This window comes from Poromitra crassiceps (assembly GCF_964638095.1).
Source record: "Poromitra crassiceps genome assembly, contig: HAP1_SCAFFOLD_463, whole genome shotgun sequence".
Lineage (NCBI taxonomy): Eukaryota > Metazoa > Chordata > Actinopteri > Beryciformes > Melamphaidae > Poromitra > Poromitra crassiceps.
The window spans coordinates 127,686-140,559 of record NW_028151944.1 but is presented as its reverse complement, the minus strand read 5'-3'; the positions used below and the strand labels follow the sequence as shown (position 1 = coordinate 140,559).

The 12,874-nt window shown below is 43.9% G+C and overlaps 1 protein-coding gene across 1 annotated transcript in view; it reads left to right on the top strand.

Annotated features, from left to right (window-relative positions):
• Positions 1-10,320: 10,320 nt before the first annotated feature.
• The window catches only part of LOC310771243 (adhesion G-protein coupled receptor G1-like), a gene marked incomplete at its 5' end in the record, with an annotated part of 37,871 nt that continues 35,317 nt past the window's right edge, over positions 10,321-12,874 (top strand). Inside the window, one exon of the mRNA XM_083663897.1 lies at positions 10,321-10,460. Coding sequence (XP_083520023.1) covers positions 10,321-10,460 — 140 coding nt within the window. The remainder of the gene's footprint in view (positions 10,461-12,874) is intronic.

The window sequence follows — 12,874 nt, the reverse complement described above, 5'->3', positions numbered from 1 at the left end:
TGTTCACACTGGCTAGCTAAGCTAAGCTAAGTGTGGGAGGAGGGGACTGGACACCCTCTGCTGTGTGTTCACACTGGCTAGCTAAGCTAAGCTAAGTGTGGGAGGAGGGGACTGGACACACTCTGCTGTGTGTTCACACTGGCTAGCTAGCTAGCTAAGTGTGGGAGGAGGGGACTGGACACACTGCTGTGTGTTCACACTGGCTAGCTAAGCTAAGCTAAGTGTGGGAGGAGGGGACTGGACACACTGCTGTGTGTTCACACTGGCTAGCTAAGCTAAGCTAAGTGTGGGAGGAGGGGACTGGACACACTCTGCTGTGTGTTCACACTGGCTAGCTAGCTAGCTAAGTGTGGGAGGAGGGGACTGGACACACTCTGCTGTGTGTTCACACTGGCTAGCTAGCTAGCTAAGTGTGGGAGGAGGGGACTGGACACACTGCTGTGTGTTCACACTGGCTAGCTAGCTAGCTAAGTGTGGGAGGAGGGGACTGGACACACTCTGCTGTGTGTTCACACTGGCTAGCTAAGCTAAGCTAAGTGTGGGAGGAGGGGACTGGACACACTGCTGTGTGTTCACACTGGCTAGCTAAGCTAAGCTAAGTGTGGGAGGAGGGGACTGGACACACTCTGCTGTGTGTTCACACTGGCTAGCTAGCTAAGTGTGGGAGGAGGGGACTGGACACACTCTGCTGTGTGTTCACACTGGCTAGCTAGCTAGCTAAGTGTGGGAGGAGGGGACTGGACACACTCTGCTGTGTGTTCACACTGGCTAGCTAAGCTAAGCTAAGTGTGGGAGGAGGGGACTGGACACACTCTGCTGTGTGTTCACACTGGCTAGCTAGCTAAGCTAAGTGTGGGAGGAGGGGACTGGACACACTGCACGGTGGCTCAGTGGTAGAGCTGTCGCCTCACAGTCAGAAGGTCCTGAGTTCGATTCTCGCCTGGGACACTGTGGGCGCTGTGGTTGTGTTCCCCCCCATATCTTCAGTACCCACTGCCCAGGTGGGGTATCTCGTCGTAAGGGCCTTTCTGTCTGTGTGGAGTTTGCATGTTCTCCCCGTGCTCCCCCAGGGGGGTTCCTCCGTATATACCCCCCCCCCCCCCCCATTAAAAACATGCAGAAGATCAGATCGTCATCGTCATCCGACCAGTGACGACAACATCTGAAGTCGGTCCCCGGGCGCTGTACGAGAAAGCGACCACTGCTCCTGGCCTGTCCCCCGGAGGAAAGGACATGCCTGGATGGGTTAAATGCAGAGGACACTTTTCACCGGCCACCGTCAGCATGAGTGTGTTGTGGCCGCATGCATGTTGTGGTGTTCGTGTGACAATAAAAGGCGGGGCTTGTCCCGTTACGAGAGTTTTTGCTGTGTGTTCACACTGGCTAGCTAGCTAAGCTAAGCGTGGGAGGAGGGGACTGGACACACTGTGACGTCCGCTGTGTGTTCACACTGGTTAGCTAGCTAAGCGTGGGAGGAGGGGACTGGACACACTAGGCTCTTTCACACCGGCCTTGAAAGCCGAAAAATGCACGCAAAATAGGATTAGCGCCTCCAATGTGAAAGTCGTGAACGCGCTTTGGTGGATAATTGTTTTACGCCTTTTGTCCCGCGACGGGAGGTAGTAACAGCGCCGGGTTACCTGGCAACCCGCCTCCACTTGAAAGGTCGTCGCAGCGAGCCGGAAAAGGTGCGAATGGTCAGCTCATTCATAAAAAAAATTACAGGGGAAATCACCTCATGTATCAAGAAAGTGCACGAGTGAAAGTAAAAAAAGTAGCCTATACAATCATGACTGCAGGGACGCCAGGAGGAATGCTCCGTGCGGTTAGGCTTTATGCTCAAACGATGTTGACATTAGTAGGTAGTAGGGATGGGCATCGAATTTCGAATTTTCGAATAATCGTTGTTATTATCAAGGTCGACTTTTATTATTGAAATTCGAAATTCGAAAAAAAAAAAAAAAAAAAAATCTTTTTTTTTTTTGAGTGAAATGTTGCATTGTCTCCCCTGATTCTAAGTACCGGTATAGTCAAATCGCTATAAGCATTTTAAGCAAGGTTTATGGAAAAATGAATGGCGGATGAAATCCCATGAAGAGGGAGAGGGGGTGACTTTGGCACCCCTTTGGCACTCAGACCTGAGCCTACTAAATATTTAATGAACCACAACCACTCATGATTGTCAAAACTGTTTTTTATTTTCGAAAATGTCAATGTAAAAAAAATTAAAAATGTAAAAAAAAAAAAAAAAATTTTTTTTTTTTTTTTTTTTACATTTATTTATTTATTTTCGAAATTCGAATTAAATTCGAATTTGGCCAGCGAATTTCGAATAGTGTTTTTGCTAGAAATGCCCATCCCTAGTAGGTAGGCTACAATTAACGGATATAATAATAAGCTTCAGAGGGCTATAGCTGTCTGTGGCGAGTTGGTCTGAGGTTATTCCCTCTCGAAATCAGCTCTGTGCATTCCCTTACAAAAACTACTAACGTTAAGTAGTCATGTGCATTTATAGCCTATACTATTCCCCCGACGAACGTTATGCAGACTGCAGCTGTTTGATATGCGGGCGGTCGTGTATCGTTCCAATTTTAGTAGGACACCATATCGATCTGCCCGCCCACCATGCGAGTGCACTATCCTCCCTGCTCAGCGGACTAGGAGGGAAGTCTTGTTGAATGAATTTGTTCATCATACAGTAGCCTAGGCTACACTAACCTATGAAAATATACATTTGGGCTAGGAGGAGCAGGAAATCCCTCCGCTCGCCTTTCAATCCGGGAGCAGGGGATTTCACCTGAAAGTACACAGCAGCACGGTAATGTGGCCGTGCTGCTTGGCTCTGTGTGAAAGCAATTTCTGTGGCGAGGCGGCTGGCTTTACGGGACTCCTAAGACTGGACACACTGTGACGTCCGCTGTGTGTTCACACTGGTTAGCTAGCTAAGCTAAGCGTGGGAGGAGGGGAGTGGACACACTGCTTTTGTGGTGAGTGTGACTGGGCGTCTACACTGCCAATAGGCCTACTGTCTAAAGTCCAGCACCCAGGATGACCAGGAACTTGTAGGAGCTGACACTATGCACAGATATGTCTCACAGAAATGCTGTATTCACCACTGGCAGTGTTTCCCCTACCATTCTACAGGCCTGGCGGGCCCGCCAGGCCAACGACGCCCCCTGCTCCGCCCCAAATCTCAATAAACCTTTAATGGCATATTATTACAATACAACAATACTGGTGCTGACAGTGTTAACAGTAATAGAAGATGCCAAATCATTCAAAACAATAAGCATTTTGCTTTTAGGAGCATCGTGCCAGCGTGCGGCGCTGTTCCACAAACGTGTGTCGTTGCCTGGGAAACGGCGCACATCCCATAATGCAACAGTTCGCATCGTATCCCATAATAGTATGATGATACTTGGGGTGCCATTGCGAACAGGTTAGCTACAAGTTTAGCGTCGCCAGCGAGGGCCCCCACCAAATCCCTCCCATTCCTCCCCACTAATATCAGTTGCTCTTTGCTAAATTAGCCTGCCGGTTAAGCTGTGTTCACAACGAGATATTTATTTTTCTCTCTGTTGCTTGATTCAACTCTTTGGAATCGCTCTGTCGCTGTTTAAATCGCTCGTCAACGGGCACAAGAATTGACGGACATCTGGGGGCTATGACGTTACGCAATGTCATGATGTTTGTCCACTACGAGCCCCCGTAGTTGTTTACAAGCTAAGCCTATCAGCGTGCTCCTAACGCGAGCTCTATACCGGTAGTACAGACTTCACTTCATGTCAGCTGTCAGGCTGTCAATCAGCTGTCAATGTGGTTTGTTGCCACACAATAAACCAGCGGTTTGTTCCAAGCCAGTGTGATCCTTGACTCACTCTCACACAGCAGCCAATCAGCGTTGGAACAGCGAGCGACTGATGCCAGCGAAATTTCGCTCGAGTTGGGATATTTCATCTCGGGCGACGAACGAATTTTCGCCCTATCGCTCTGTCTCTGTCGCTCGGACGCCCAGCGATTTTTCTCCCGGGCAAATATACGCTCAATCGCTCGTTTGCATTGACTTTGTATGTAAACTCGATGCCAGTGAAAAACTTTAATAGGTCGGTGTGAACGCAGCTTTAGCAAGCAAGCTTACAACAGCAAATCTGTCTGGCTATAATGGCCATTCACCTTGATATGAGTGTTGTGGTTTATTACTTGACATGATGTAGCTTACAGGCCTCACGCCTGCCTGTCTGTCTAGTAGAGGCAGTTGCTCTGTATTACATGTATGTAGACATGTATGTAGGACTAGGGATGCAGGGGTTAACCGGTTTGACTATTAACCACGATTTAAAACGTCACGGTTATATAACCGCAGAGGCTCCGCTACACCGAGTGTTTTGTTTCACAACAGTCCGTCAGTTTAAACTCCCATGCGGCGCAGACGGCGCTGGAAGGAGAGGAACCTGTCTCTCTCGCTTCGTTTCCGCACGGACTATTTAGCGGAGGCACCAAACACAGGCAGCTGCCATGTCTCCCAGTAGTAGCCAGTCTGTAGCCTAGCCATGGATGCCAGCCCAACATAAATGTTGCAATACATGTCCCGCAAGGTTTCTGAGATTAGGGGAAAGTCTGAGCTGGTGTTACGTTAAGCCAAACGTGGGGAAGAGGCAGCGGATTTGTTTAGCGTTAACATACAGTCATTGACGTTAACGTTAGCTGTTGTGGCTAATGTTAGCTAGCTGGCCATGGCCTGGCGTACATAGTTCCTCAAGCTCGTTGTGACCAAACATCCCCGCATTTAAAGCACTTCATGCTCCCAGCGCTGGCCTAAACCATAGAGAACCTCATGCTTTACATGAAAAGAAACATCAAGGGTTTGTGTCAACTCCAAAAGCAACCCGCTAACGTTACATGTAGGCCTAATAACGTGAAGCTAACGTAGCTAGCTGCTTGGCAGTCATGATCTGACTGAGACAAGGAAAACAAATGCGCACATTTACATAACAAACACCAGTCAACACCACAGAGTGTCCTTTCTTTAATCCAGAGGGAGCATTTTCCAGTAAAAAGTGAAACGACACATGATGGCTTATAGTGAGGCTTTCCATGCCTGCCCCATCATCACTTCAATAGAACTGACCCCAATGCAAAATTCATTTCAGACGGCACATTTAGTTGCCAGTAACATGCCAATAAGAGTCTAAGTTACTATGCCTTTTGTGTTTTTTTCTGCAGACTAAGCAGCTATAGGCTTTCGCTTCTATAAAGTAATAATAAATATTTTTTGTATTGAATATTGAGTGATACACTTTACTAATACAATCATATTATATCAGAAATGTTGTTTGTTTTATGTTCACAATAGTGATGTCAGTTAGATTTGATTAGGTCAGAGCCATGGAATATTAAATCATCCATCTTTGCTCACTACATCTGCCCTTTCTTCTTTTTTTAATCCCAGGTGTGCATAAAATACAGGTTAAGAACTTATTTTTTTAAATACAAAAATGTGAAAAAAGTAACATAGTATGTTTATCGTATCGGTTATTGGCCAGGAGAATATTTATCGGTTAGCGTAGGCCTATACTATCGGCTGTAAAAATCCATATCGTGCATTAGTATTCCGGAAGGCAGCAACTGTTAAGATTGTGGGGGAAATACAATAAAACCTCTATTTAGAGAATGCTCATGTGATTTTTATACGTCCATAACAATAATCGTGAAACCGTGATAATCGTGGTTTTTTCTCAGACTATAATCGTGGATCAAAAAAAATAATCGTTGCATCCCTATGTAGGACGGTCTGATTCACACGTCAGCATTCCCGGGTTTTACCGTAGGAATTACGGTACGGTAAAATCTGATTGGCTGGGGTGTTTACGGAAGTCTGCCGGCTCTCTGCGTGCATTGGTCGGTGCATCGTTCAAAATGTACCGCCCCACGAGTTGCGTCGCGCCGTCCGTGGTTGGTCAATTCATTATGTCTGTCACTCATTTTGTTTTGGTCTTGGTGAGCGGTCGTTAAACAGACGTAGATATCTACGGCTGGCTGCTGCCTGACTAGAGATTAGAGAATGTGTAACAATGATTTCTCCTCCAGTATACTATTCACCTTATGTAGCCCCGCCCACTTGACCCAGGTGTGTTATGACTTCCTGTTCAAAACACCGTCTGTTTTACCTGCTCACTAGTACTGTACTGTCACAGGAAGTGTCAACAAAATAGGAAGTAACTGGCTGACCCCTGTGTTGGAACATAAGGTGGATAGACAGTTCCGTAAATTTGACCCCAACAGAAAAAAAGTATTTTCAGTGGTCTAACGTGGATGTTTGTGAGTCTGTGACATGAAAATGTGGAACTCCTATTAGGCCGTGTTGGGACCCATGAAAAAGTGCTTAGAAAATGAGTTTCGTTCCCATGTCATGGGCACTACTCATTCAATGCATTTTTTCATAGACAATACCCTTCTGGACTTTGGGTTAAAAGTTCTACTCATAATATCCTGCAGTATTTTGTCACAAGCCAGAAATGTATAAACAGTTTATAACCAAAAAACGAAAATCTTGTGCTGCTGTTTTTGCTTGTAAAATGTGTTTTTGGCAACACAAAATCTTTCTAAAATGTCATAAATGCTAAAATGCATATACTTAACATCTGAAACAAGTATTGGTGCCTTTAGTTTACTCATATGTGAATTTAGATCATGAAATGTAGCATATTTGTTAAAGAATATGCTTCAACTTAAGTGTTTGCCACACAGTACAATGAAACCTCCACAGTAAATTGTGCCAAAAGCTTATGTTTCATACATAGAAAATGTCTCAACCTACTGTGTAATGAAAGGTAGAAAAGAAAATCAGGGCACCTTGGACCAAAATGGCAGAAAATCTATCAAAATGTTACCACGCCCCCTAAATTGGAATAATGCAAAAAATGGACAAGACTAAAAATTAAAGTACTAGAGGTCATAATTATTACAACATATGGTATGAAAGATTTATTCAAGTACCACAAAGTGTCACAGCATCTGTCATTTGTACACCCCACCCCCGCCAAGGAAATATATGAAAATACAAAATAGCATACAAATGCATCACAATAAAACCTTCTGTTGGCTGTGTAAGTAGTCTGTGCTGTTTGCATTTATGCATTGCATTTAACTGGATGTAGGCAGTGTGGCAATTCTTTAACAATTTAATAATTCTTGAACAAAACAAGTAGTAGGCCTACATTTGAGATTGAGATTAACTTTATTGTCACTTCATGGTACAAGTATCACGAGCGAAATTCTGCTTGGTTCACTCTCAGAGTCGGAGAGCAGAACCGGGTCGCCATTGAACAGCGCCAGCAATAAACAAACATGTTGGGTTACTCATCCCTATCACTTTCATCAGAGTCATCATCCCATGTACCTCTTTCTTCTGTTTCCTTTGACACATTTTCACAGTCCTGGCAGTGACATAAATCAGTGCAAGACAGTTTTGCAGACATGCATGAACATTGCGTTTCACATTTGCTTTTTTTACAATTACAGTGGACTACCTGCAACACACTATCAGTGGCGCTGTCGGTGAAGCCTCAATGACTGGAAGATAATACAGTGCTGACTTAGGTAGAGTGGCATCACTTTGTAGCATTGTGTGGAAACCTGTCCAGCCTGGTACTGTACATGCTTCAGCATCTGTGTTCTTCACTAAAACATATGCCAGTTCTGTTTTGGCAGCAGACACAGTGTTCAACCTGTACGTTTCCACCTGCAATGGAACACTTTCATCCTGAAGCAAGTTCTGTGGCCCTTGTCTTTTAGTCTGTGGATAGTGTTGTAGCGGGATGCTAGGAGGTGCTTTGAATGTGTAAACTGACTTCGGCAGTGGCTGTCTGTCTGGTCTAGACATTGTTTCAACAACAGAACTTTGTACCATAATGCCATTTGTATGGTGAGTAGTTCCACGACCTGACAGTGTCTCCTCCCCAAAATCGATGTTATCCCACACCAGTATGGTTGGTGCCTTCTTTGAGAACCCCTTAGGGATTTTGTCTCTGCCCTCTAGAAGTTGTAGTGACGCTAGGCTAGTGTCTAGACTGACAACTGTGTTCCATGAAGCACAGTGTCCTAATCTGTTCAGTAGTGACAGAACATTGGCTGAACCTGTTAAATGGCGAACAGTTAGACCAAGACACAGTGACTTAGGCGTCTGCTTCCGACCTTTAGAAGCAAGATACACAATGTCTTGACAAACAGATAAAACTTTTAGGTTCACATCTTCAGGAATATCAACATAATGGTCTAGTGTTGGTTCCTCTGTTGCACCTATAATCCAGGAAATCACATTGAATAGTTCAACTGGCACAACAGATTTTGCGTCAGAAACATTAAAATCCTCTGCTGTGGGAGGCCAGGGGCATTTCATCCCGGGAGTTTCATTCACAAGTCTCTTCAATATCAGTCCTGCACTGTACAGTGTCCTTGTGTGCTCTGTAGTTTGTCCAGATGTGTGTTCATTGTCACTTTCAGCTTGGCTTACCTCGGTTGACTCAGTTGTTGTCGTGTCTGATGGATGCGGTAGCCTGTCTAACAGTGTATCTGCTGATAATGTTTCAACAAAAACCAGTTCGGAGATGTTGCGCGTTGCAGGGCTGTGAAACACCAGCTGGGGGAAATCACGGGCCAACCGCTTTTTCAGTTTATCCTGCCTGCAAAATGAAAATATAGAAAAAGACGAGCACAAATGTATAAATAAAGGGATTTTTTTCACAATGAGAAACAAATACATTTAAACATACTGTCAGCCTTTCTTGTGAGCGAATAAATCAATAAAATGGAAACTTTTCAGTATGAAAGAGGTTCTTTTTTGTTTACTGAACTGTCAAGGACACAGTTACCTGTAGTCTGAAGCATCAATATCCTCATTCTTCTTAACGATGTCTATGAACTTCTTCCTTAGTTGGTTCATTTTCAGGATTTCTTGTTTATCGATAATCCTTTGACGGATGACTCGTTCGCAGAATATCTTGTAGCTGGCAGCAAAGGGTTGTTCATTTCTGAAAACACACACACGCAGACAAAAAAATACTTGACATGTGCAAAGAGGTCTGCTGTCAACATTGTATCTAAAGACAGACAAAATAGTATTTGTTGTAGGTCAAAGCCTTACTTTTGAAATGTGCAGTGTTAATGCAATGTAATAACTCACACTTCATCTGTGGTTGCAGTATGTGTTGCCGTAGACTTTGACAAGGACCTTGTGTATTCTCTGTAACAGGACCTGTGGTAACGCACTTCCAGAGACACACAGTCTTTGTCTTTGATATGCAAAAGAACGCTAGAGTCTTCCTTCTTCTCAGCAGCCTTCCGCAACTCGCCTGAAAACAAAAAAAAGTTATAATCAGCTTTACTGTCAAATCACACATTTTATAATAAAAAAAAAGTGGGTGACATTTGTTTTTGTATCTTTTATCCATTGTATTGTTATTACAAGAAAAAAGAGGTGGGGGGGGGCAAGGAGATCAAGGCAATAAAAGAAAATGCTCCCTCTCTCTGTGTGTGTGTGTGTGTGTGTGTGTGTGTGTGTGTGTGTGTGTGTGTGTGTGTGTGTGTGTGTGTGTGTGTGTGTGTGTGTGTGTGTGTGTGTGTGTGTGTTGGTTTGGGGGCTGTAAATAACACAGTGAACAATGGGCCAGCTGGCACTTGTGACCTGCCCCCTTGACCTCCATGCATTCCTGGGTTAGGGTTAGCTAATAAAGTAGTGAATCAATCAACAGTTGGTGTTTCAGTCTCTGTTCTGTAGATACACATTTTTTTTTATCAATGATAAGTAATATAATATACCGTAATATATAAATCAACTACATCACAAGACCACCGCCTTTTCTGCCTGTCTATCTGCACACTTCCTTGTTCCATGTTTTTCAGTCCCGTGTGTGTGTGTGTGTGTGTGTGTGTGTGTGTGTGTGTGTGTGTGTGTGTGAGATAGAGAGAGAGAGGGGGGGGTCGCTTACCTGCAGACACTGTCTCTGCTTGTGAAAGTTGATCCTTCTTCCGTTTTCCACCAACAGTAATATATTTGTCCACCTTTTTACAAATGATGCAGATGGCTGGAAGGACAGGGCCAGCAGAACGGACGGGCAAACCTGTCCGAGACCGAAGTTTCTTTCGGGGGGTTTCAGACGTGGCTCCGTCGGGGCCGATGCTGTCCGAGGCTGCGGCTGCATCTGGTTCTTCTTCTTCTTCCCCCTGCACCATCTGTGTGCAGCGTTTCTCAGCCAAACCCAAACGTCTTTTACAAATAAAGCGACGGTAACATGTCGCGTGAAATCCAGCGTCCTCGGCAACATGGTCAAAATCCACGTCCACGCAATGTTTAAAAGTTTCAGCGATAACTTTACTATCGCCGTCCAGACAAAGCCACTGTTTGACGACAGACCTGTAAGTGTCCCACCTTGTCTGGGTAAAATCCTGCACGTCCTCATTCTGTACTGACAAAAAGTGCATATAGCATCGTTTGGAGTCCTTTGATTCCCGGCTTTTACGCACTTTTTTCCGCTGTTTTGGTTTCTTTTTCCCCTCTTCGCTGCTTGAACTGGTGGTCGCCATGGCTCTAATGTTATTACGGCAAGGGAGTAAAGCGGCTACGCGATTGGTCCACGTGACCAAAACCACACCACTCCCCTTGCACAGATTAGTACGCCTAGTAAGAAATAGTGCCGTCTTTGACCACTGATTATAAAAATACTGCAGGATAACACGAGTAGAACTTTTTTATTTGTACTTTCTACCTATAGATCTCTTTTATGGAGAAAAAAGTGTGTAGTGCCCCTGCCGTGGGAACGGAAGTAAACGAAAATGCTAGTCACAATATGGCCTATATAGACGGTTTTAACTCGACAACATAAACATTTTAAATTGCCCCCCCCCCACCTGCTTACTTCCTGTTACAGTGTTTGCTAGTACAATAACTGACAGGACATAAGATAGGTTCCTAACTGTTCCCTAGCAATGCAATTCTGTGAAAACCGTCTACACATAGGCTCTACTTCAGGGGTGTCAGACATATGGCCCGGGGGCCAGAACCGGCCCTCCAGAGGGTCCAATCCGTCCCGTAGGATGACTTTGCAAAGTTGCACCGAGAAATCCTTCAATCCAATTAGTCAAACTCAGGATTTGACACCTATAAAATGAGATGCACTTGTGAAGGCTACCATTATTATTAAGTACCGTTAACCTAATTGCACAGTTGCCGTCAGTTGGAAGAATGCACAGTTACAGCAGCAGGTTTGATACGATAGGCCGATGCTAGCTGAGATAACCCTATGGCCCTGCGGCATACTTGACACGAAGTCTCCTTTCTGTCTCCCTTTGTCAGTTAGTGTCAGTGTGAACAAAGCACTTTCTGTTCAGCAGAAACCACCAACACGATCACACCTGTCACACGTCTCCTCCCCCTCACCCCCCCCTCCTAACACGATCACACCTGTCACACGTCTCCTCCCCCTCACCCCCCCCTCCTAACACGATCACACCTGTCACACGTCTCCTCCCCCTCACCCCCCCCTCCTAAAAAAAAATGCTTTATTGTCACTTGAACGATGAAAAAAAGAGGAAGTGCTAAAAACCGCAAACCAACCAAGTCATGTGGCAGATATGCCTTGCAGTTTCATCTAATTCCCATGACTTTACTGTAACTGTAAGCAGTCTCGGAAGCAACAATGCCAATATAGCATGTTTCTTTTAATAGGTACATAAGGTGTTACACTGAAGTCCCTTTCACACAGACACAAGCTGGCAAGCCATCCTATTGGTGCTTTTCAGTTCTATGTGAAAGGAGCTTTCATACTAAAGTACAACAATTATCATTTTACTCATTCCAAAACTTAATTCCCTATTTTATTTCATTTTTATTTTTATTTTTATTTTATTTTATTTTATTTTATTTTATTTTATTTTATTTTATTTTATTTTATTTTATTTTATTTTATTTTATTTTATTTTATTTTTTGGTCAGAGTGAGATGTTCTATGGTCTCTCCTGATTCTAATAGCTGAATGGCTTGGTTTGACCAAGTACAACTATTTTTTATTATGAGCATTTTATGAGCAAACTTTGATTACAATTTTAAGAAAATGGCTTGAATATGTCCTGTCAAAAACATAAATTAAGGACATTATGTGAATCTCAAACATAGTGTAAATTTGGTCCTGAACTACATTATTATGTTACATCTCATATTTATTTTTATCAATAAGTCCAAGATCTTAATAGTTGCACAGCTGAGAGCTGGTATTCTTCCTCTGGCCTTTGAGACTGGGCGATTCAAAAATGTGGAGAACCGGAGGTGAACTGTGTGATTTGGGGGAAGTGGAAAGTCCCATTTTCTCTTATATTGCACAAATTATGATGACCTCAGAGAAATATTGTTAATTCCTCGGAAAAACCCTGAAATATTTTGGTGGTCACATGACCAAAAACTGGAATGGTTGTTTAACTTTGATTTCAAAAGCCTGGAAAAGAAGGTGAGATATGTGACCTGAATATGAAAGATCACCCAGTGTCTTTGTTCTCTTCATTTGCTGCTGCTGTTGGTGGTGGTAGTGAGAATGAGGGTGATGATGATGATGATGAGGATGACGATGGTGATGATGGTGGTGATGATTGTGATGATGAGGGTGATGATGATGAGGGTGATGATGAGGGTGATGATGATGACGATGATGGCGATGATGAGGTTGATGATTGTGAGGATGACAACGATGATGAGGATGATGAGGGTGATGATGGTGATGATGATGGCATACAACAAAATTATTAATTAATTCACTGTGTAAATTCATCACATTAAATTGTTGCTTTCCACTGTTTCGAAATCCCTTCCCCCACTTTGCCAGAGACA